The 8,066-nt window shown below is 56.3% G+C and overlaps 1 protein-coding gene across 1 annotated transcript in view; it reads right to left on the bottom strand.

The window, feature by feature from the left end:
• Nucleotides 1-138: 138 nt before the first annotated feature.
• NIPA1 (NIPA magnesium transporter 1) overlaps nt 139-8,066 on the bottom strand; it is a 15,058-nt gene continuing 7,130 nt past the window's right edge. Inside the window, exons 2-5 of the mRNA XM_006167249.3 lie at nt 5,522-5,569; nt 4,358-4,448; nt 3,354-3,514; nt 139-1,035 (exon numbers count right to left, since the gene is read on the bottom strand). Coding sequence (XP_006167311.1) covers nt 524-1,035; nt 3,354-3,514; nt 4,358-4,448; nt 5,522 — 765 coding nt within the window. The 5' untranslated portion in view covers nt 5,523-5,569 and the 3' untranslated portion in view covers nt 139-523. The remainder of the gene's footprint in view (nt 1,036-3,353; nt 3,515-4,357; nt 4,449-5,521; nt 5,570-8,066) is intronic.

Here is an 8,066-nt window from a genome sequence, read left to right as displayed (position 1 = left end):
CCATAGAGGCCTTGGGGTGGGTGAGTGGGTGAGTGGGAATGTCACCGTGTTAGAGCATTAAAAACAATTCGACGTACACCTCACGAGGATGACATACCTGAAGGTTCTACATGCTTAATGCAAACAAACATACCTACACACGCATTTGTAGTCCAGTCCAGACAAGGATCTCTCCCATTCCCAAAGTCATCTTCCAGGAAGGAGTATCTGCTCTCTCGCGATGTCTAACCGGAAAGGGCCCATCTTTATTTTCTGTTAAAATGTCTTAAAAAGAAAAGAGTAGTCATGAGAGCTTCCAGCTAATGGAAATGAGAAGAGATTCAGCCTATCTGAGAGAGGTGTGCCCAGGCGCCCGTGGGCACTTCCGGGCTGCAGAGGGCTGGCCGCGCTCCCCGGCTGCCGGGCCCCGCCCGTGCAGAGGCAGCTCTCGGACGACGGTCCAGGGTCCCTTCTCCTTCCATCCAGTCCGCACCAGAACCACCCCCAGTGCCTGCTCCTCGAGCCGCCTAGCGCCGGTCACCTCCTAGTCTGTTTTCATGTTGGACTTGTTCATCTCCCCCAGGTTGAAATTGAACTCTTTGAACACCTGGATAAGGACAATCCCCACAGAGACGGTGGTGAATCCACAGGCCATGCCCAAGAAGTCCACCAGGCCCACGTTGCTCCACTCCCGGAAGAGGATGGCCGAGGCGAGCAGGACGAGCGTGGTGAACACGACGTAGTAGATGGCCCCAAACACGGAGGAGTCGAAGCACTCGAGCGCCTTGTTGATGTAGCGGAACTGCACGATGATGCTGCAGCCCAGCACCGCCAGGAGCAGCAGGCACAGGCACAGCGCCCGCTGGCTGGACGGGTTGTTGTGCAGGATGTCCTGGGCCGCCAGCCCGATGCCCTTGGTGGAAGGCACGGTGAAGCTCCCCAGCAGGGAGCAGATGCTGATGTAGACCATGATGTTGGTGGGCCCGTGCGCCGGCGCGATCCAGAAGATGAGCAGCAGCAGCATCAGCAGCACGATGCACAGGTAGCCCACGAACACTGTGGAGCGCAGCGGAGCGCGGTCACGGTCCCCGAGCCACACGCAGCCACGCGGGCCGGGGCGGGCACACCCACCGATTCCACCCCACACCAGTCATCCCATCGTCGTTCCCTTTTTTCCTAAAAGGGAACTTTTCACTATAGGGCACATGGGTTCACTGGAGACAGAGGAGAGGGAGATCACCCCCCCGGGGGAGGGCCACGCCATGATCTCTTCTCTTCCACTCTCCTCTCAGGATTTTGGGCACGCACGCACATGCGGCAGGCATAACTTTGTAGCCACCAGGTCCAGGTCTCAAACCCCGGTTGGCCATGTAGGAGTCTAGCACCTTACCCACCACCGACGTGCTGGCCCCCAGCACCATTTTTGTAATAATAAAATGTTAATGTAGACACTGAGGTTAAAAAATAATGCAGAAGATGGATTTTTTTTTTTTTTAGTTCTCCCGCAACAGCCCTCCTGAACGCTCACTGCAGGCCAAAGTGGGACCTGGGGGGACCCGGGCTGCGGGGGGACCTGTGCCTTCACTGCACAGTGCTGACGTGCAGGGCGGAGTGAGGCTCCCCGCCGCCCTCAGTTTCTGAGTGTCTCTTTGGACTTGGAAGTGAAAGATATATTCTTAGTAGCCAGAGCCTAGACCCTCTTAGAAAACAGTGATGCCTGCACAGATTTCATACACAGTGCAGCTTTGGAGACGCATGGAGGGGGGGCCGTTCTGCTTTTCACCCACATCCCTCGGGTTACTCTAACCACACAGGGTCACAGTGCTGATGGAAGACCCCGCGAGCGAGTCTAACACGACCCCCCGCGCCAGTCGGTGTGCTCACACCCCAGACTCTCAGCACCCGCCACGCAGCAGAGGGGACTGCCGGCCTCCGCACTGGCCCCGCGGTGGTCCTGAGCATCGCTAGTCGGAGCACCACTGCCGGCTCCATCCCTGAGGGCGCTGTCCGGTTGCTCTGAAGTGACCTGTGTAAGGGGTGCTGGAGCTGACAGGGCCGGGACCTGCCTGGGAATGTAGAGGACAACTGTGGACACGTGAGCCGGCAAGCAGGCAGGAAAAGGAGCCCTGGCGCCTGTCTGGGAGGGCCTGGGAGCTCTCCGCTGGGAAGGAGCGCTGGAGAGCAGCTGACGGCACTTGGGCACCTGGCCTGTGGTGGGGCAAGGGGCAGGGAGGGCAGAGGGATGCGCAGGCGCTGCGCAGGGTGCTGGGAACCGGGCGGCCCGGAGCAGCGAGATGCCGGTGTGCCGGCTCAGGACAGGCGCGGGCCTGGCGTGGCGCCGCTAGGGCTTTCTCAGACCCCGTGGGAAGAGGGTTATAAAGGGCTTGAAGCTGGGAAGGCACCAAAGCAAATAACTGACCACATTTCAGAAGGTCCCCAGCGTCCAGATGGGTGGGGCAGTGGATACACCAGGGCTCGCTGGCCAGCGGGGCACCGCACCTCAGCAGCCATGTGAGGATTGGAAAGGAAAGCCATTCAAGGAAACCTTTGCTTCCACGTGATTAGCCTTGACTCTGCATTCCTTTTTTTTTAAGTTTTTTTTTTTAAGAGATTTTTGCTGGGACCAGCAGTTGGCCTAATGGCTATGTCATTCGACTCCCATGTAGTCGACCATGGTTCGAGTCCCGGACCCGGTGGCTTAAACTCATGCCGGGCACGTGTGCGTGTGTGCCCAAGATCCCGAGACAATGGACAACAGATTATGGCATAGCCATCCACCCAGGGGGTGATTTCTCATTTTCTGTCTTTTTGTCTCTCTGTCTTTCTGGTGAGTGCGCGTGCCCTATATCAAGAACCTCTCCAAAAAAAAAAAAGAGAGAGATTTTTGCCTTAGGGTGTGGGTACTTCCTGGGGAAAGAGAGACAGTGAGAGGGAAAGTGAGAAATCACCCCCTGGGGGGATGGCCACGCTAGCTATGATCCCAGAGGCCTGGGGGAGGCGCCAGCTGTAGGGGGTCAGCTCTGCAGGGGATGGAGGCCCAAGTCGCAGAAGCAGCAGTGGAAGTGGCCAGGTACCCCAGGCCCTGGGCGGGCCCCATGGGTGGGAGGGGTGGTGAGAGGGCGAGGGTATGGAGGAAGGACAGCTTAGGGAGGGCAGGGACAGGAGAGGCTGCAGGGACAGAGGAAGCATGGCAGGGAGAAGGGCTGCGCCCTGAGCTGCTCTGGCACGCCGTGGGGGGCGCCCCAGGTGCTCAGTGGCCAGCGGGCCAGGGGAATGCAGTGTGTGGAGACGGGCTGTGTGCACATGCGAGGGCCCGCCCGCCGGCAGTGTGGGTGGAGGGCCGCCGGTGGCTGTCCCTGCCGCACAAGGCCTACCTGGGTTGGTGAGCTTCTCCTCCAGCTCGGCCTGCGTGGTCACGCTCTCGGACTTCGGGGAGTGGATGATGAGCACGACAGAGCCCGCACAGCTCAGCAGGCAGCCCAGCTTGCCCAGGATGTTCAGCTTCTCCTTTAGGAGGTAAGAGGCTAGGATGGACCTGGATTAGAGTAGAGACGCTTAGATCAGACTAGGGGCCGGCGGGCGGCCTGGTGGGGGAGGCGCTGGGCTCCCACGTGGCCGCCCACTCGAGTCCTGAACCTGGCAGCTTGCTTTCTCGCTTTCCCTCCCTGTCTCTCTGGTGAGCACACGTGCCTTATAGCAAGGTAAAAAATAATTATAAATGAAATTAAATAGTTTTTTTAAAAAAGTTTAAAGGAAACTCTGGCTCGCTTCTACTAACTGCAGAGACTATCTAGAAGTCATGTTTCTTTGCATCCATATTTTAGTTTTCATTCAGTTGGGGTTTTTTGTTTGTTGTGTTTTGATTAATTAATTTTTCCACAAGAGACAGAGAGTCTGGCCCCTCCAGCAGGCTCCTCCAGCTCTGCTGGCAGGAACCACAGAGCCCAGCATGCTCCGAGGGTGCCCGGAGGCCGGGCCGGCGCATCCCCGCTTGGCCTTTCACTGAGATTCGAGAATGTAAAAGGTTAGGGACTTCCTCAGGTTATTTCAGCACCCAGGATTTTCAGATCGATTCCACACATTGCTGGTACATAGCAATAGTTTAACTTATTTTCTTAAGTTTTGTGTTAAATACCAAAGGGTAAATGTCCTTGCCAGAGAGACACCGAGAAAGCGCCCTCCATGGGGCGTGGTCACACGGGGGTGCCCAGTGTGCTTCTCAAGCCTCCGGGTCCGAGGCTGGAACCTTGTAGTTGGTCACGTGGGACCTAGCCACCTTAACCACCGTGTCGCCGGCTGGGCCTTACTTTTACACGTAAAACATGTTCTTCCGTCTAAACTAAACATTAAACACAAGATACAGAATCTTAGCTCTCACCCGAATGGCACTCCGAGGGCACCCAGGGGCGTCACCAGGACCGTGGGGACCGCCGTGTAAGCCAGGAAGTTTCCAATCTGACCAACAGCCACTGTCAAGAGAGTCATGAGGCCAGCCCTGAGGCCCAGCACTGGCCAGACGGGCTGCCAAGGCCCTGCTCTGAGAAGGTGGCCACATCTCGTGAGAGAGCAACCTGCAGGGTCACTCGCACGGCTCAGGGACCAGGGGCCGAGGGTGCGACCCGCAGCCTCACGGCCCAGTCAGTCAGGTGTAGCTCAGCCCTCTGTCCCAGTGCGCAAGCTCACCGCCTGGGCTGGCATCGGGGCAACGCCGACTATTTCCACCCCATGACACACCTATTGGGTGTGTGTATTCTCCAAAGAGACAGAGACAGAAAGCAAGAGATCCTCTCCCACAGAGGGTGGCCACACCACAATCCCTTTTCTTCCATTCTCTCGGGATTTTGGGCATGCACGCACACACACCCAGTGTGTCTGGGACTTGAACCTCGGTCGACTACATGAGTCCAGTGATATAACCGCTATGCCATCTGCTGGTCCCAACACACCCTTGTTTTAAGACAAGTTGAAGAGAGCTTCTTGTGCACCTTCAAGGGGCCTGGGACTGAGCCGGTGCAGGCGGCTGGCTACGGTGACACGCAGCTGGCATGCCAAGAGAAAGGCGCTGCCCTCGCAGGGCCACGGCAGGGCCGTGACTCGTCTCACAGCGTGTGACAGTTCTAGTGCAGCTGGCCGTCACTCTTCACATCTGACTGACTCTTTCATCCTCTGCTCCTTACAGCACATGACCACCGGGCGGGGCGTCAGGCTGAGCTGAGGGCCTGTGCTCAGTTAAGGCAGCTGCGCTGGGCAGAAGGGAGCAGCCGGACACACGGGTTTCATGGGACGCCACAGATGCATAAGCAGGCCCTGGACGGGTCGACCCAGACGACATTTGGGACTGACGGCAGGCAGGAGCCTCTGCCACCTCATCCCTGTCAGTCAGTCACTCCCTTCCACTGCCCTGCACCAGGGAAGGACAGCAGGAGGGACAGCGGAGGGTGACTCCGAGGACAGGTGTTCAGAGCAGGGGTGGTGACGATCCCTTCCCCAACCCTGCCCAGGGGGAGAAGGCCAGGGAGCAGGTGGCCCACAGGCTACTCACTTGCGACCGTGCCGGCCCACCACACGACGTCTGTTAGATAGGAGGTGCCTACAAAGGGACGAGACGAGATGTCAGGAACACGGGCCTCCAGGCCGCAACACAGGGGACGAGACGGTCACAGGCTTGGGATTTAAAAGAGGAATTTTTTTAAAAGAATTATTTTATTTGACTTTATTTATTTTACTTTGACCAGAGAGGGACAGAGAGAGTGAGAAAGCAAGCAGCCAGGTCCGGGACTCGAACTACAGTTGGCCATGTGGGAGTCCAGTGTCCTTAACCACCATGCCACCTGCCGGCCCCTAAAAGAGGAATTTTTACATGAAAGCTGAAACTGAAAAGGATACTGAAGGCCTTACTGTTTCTTCACCCGATAAAGGATCTCTAGTCTTTCAATAGTAGCATGAACAACCATGAAAAGTGGCAAAACAAGGTATGTTTGCAACTGACACTGGCTGACTCATATACAAAAGTGAACTGTTTTTAAAGAATTATTTTATTTAACTTTATTTATTTTAATTTGACCAGGAGTGGGGCAGGGGGGAGAAAAAGACAGAAAGTGAGAAAGCAAGCTGCCAGGTCTGGGACTAGAACCACAATCAGCTGTGTGGGAGTCCAGCACCCTTAGCTGCCATACCACCTGCCGGCCCCCAAATCTTTTTTTTTCAATTAAATAATTTTTTTGGGGGGGGCCAACACTTGGTGTAGTGGCTATGATGCTGGACTCCCATGAAGTCAACCACTGTTTGAGTCCTGGACCCGGTGGCTTAAACTCACGCCAGGCCCGTGTGCGTGCGTACCTAAGATCCCTGGAGGAGAATGGAGGAGAAGGGATTGCGGCCTGGCCATTCCCCGGGGCGTGTTGCTGTAGAGTGTGTGCACTGGCCAGAGACAGACAGATAGGGAGAAAGAGAAAGGAAGAAATCACCCCCGGGGGATGGCCATGCCACCATCCCTTCTCTACTGTCCCTTCAGGATTTTGGACACGAATGCATGCATGTACCTGAGCGTGATTCTCGAGCCGCTGGGTCCGGGTCTCACATGCACAGAGGTCACGTGAGAGCCAACCACCCTCATCTGTGTGCCACTGGCCCTCAATTTTCATAATTTAGAGTCTGTCCAGTGCAGCCTTTGTCTGCAGCAGTTCGAGCACCACATCCTCAAGTCGGCAGCGGCCTCAGTCTTCCGTGGTGCGTCCCTGTCGGGGTGGAAGAGGCCTCCCCATCCTATCACTCCTCCTCCTGCCTCTGGGGCCGATGCCTACAGTCAGTCTGCCAACCGCTGAGACATACACTTGTCCCTCTTAATTTTTTTTAAAAGGAAAAGGTAGTTATTAAGTAAAAGTGAACGTACACCCCTGAGAGGTAGGAGCGGGCCTGCGTGGACAGCAAGAGTGTCTCAGAGGCCCCGTTTCTGACCCTGTGAGTTGCCAGAGGGGCATATGCACTCACTCGGGAGGCAGAGAGGGAGAAGGAGAAAGCGCCTCCCAGTGGGCGCGGTCCGCCACAAGCCCTTCCCTCCCATCCTGGAAACTGTTGGGCTTTGGCCATGCCGTGCACACGCTCAGCGTGCTTTATCACGCCCCTAGGGCTGGAGTGTGCACGGTGGCCGGCCATGTGGGCTCCAGTCCCTTAACCAGTAAGCTGTGGGGACAGCGCTGTGCTTGTCTGGATAGCTCAGAGATGCCTAGTCTGAGAGCGTGCTCCTCGCTTTTGTTTTTGTTATTTTTTATTGCAGATTAAAGTACCTAATTCTAATTGGATTTTAAAGTAATTATTAACTTTATTAATTAATTAATTAATTTTTGGAGAGGTGTTTGCTATAGGGCACGTGCACTCTCCAGACAGAGACAGAAAGCGAGAAATCACCCCCCGGGGGGATGGCCACACCGCAGTCCCTTCTCCTCCACTCTCAGGATCCTGGGCGCGCATGCACACGTGCCTGGTGTGAGTTTAAGCCACCGGGTCTGGGACTTGACTACATCGGAGTCCAGCCACATAGCCATTACACCAATTGCTGGTCCCTGATGACCCAATTTTGTTGGCAACATCCAAAGCAGCATAATCAGGAGCCGTCGGCCATGTGCCTTCTCCCCATCAGGCCTGATTAGGGTGTTGACCGTGGCCACGCCAATAGCATGAAGCTTTCTCACAGCCCGGGAGCTGGTGCGTGTTGGCTTGACACCCTCAGTGGGCACCAGTGTGGTGTTGGCAGGCTCGGTGGTCTGGGGAACTTGGCGATGGCACAGTGGTCAAGCCTCTTTCTTCAGGGGCGCCCCTCCGAGGATGTTGGGGTTGCCTCCGCAGCTGCACTGTCGGGCCTCTGGAAGGCGGGTGATGCACAGATCTCCTCTTTTGTGTGGCTGTGGATGCCTCTCAGCACGGCCTTCTTGGCCTTCAAAGCCCTTGCGTTAGCTTCAGCTTTGGGAGGGGCCGGAGCGTCCTTCTTTGCTCTCGGCACCATCTTGGTGAGAAGAAGAGCTGCAGGCTTCCTGTTAACCACAGAGCAAGTCACCCGACACTAGAGAAGCCTGGCAAGCGTCAGTCCG

Source organism: Tupaia chinensis, unplaced genomic scaffold (assembly GCF_000334495.1).
Source record: "Tupaia chinensis unplaced genomic scaffold, TupChi_1.0 Scaffold144682_1, whole genome shotgun sequence".
In the NCBI taxonomy this organism is placed as follows: domain Eukaryota; kingdom Metazoa; phylum Chordata; class Mammalia; order Scandentia; family Tupaiidae; genus Tupaia; species Tupaia belangeri.
The sequence above is the reverse complement of the archived record's forward strand: the minus strand, read 5'-3'. Positions and strand labels throughout refer to the sequence as shown.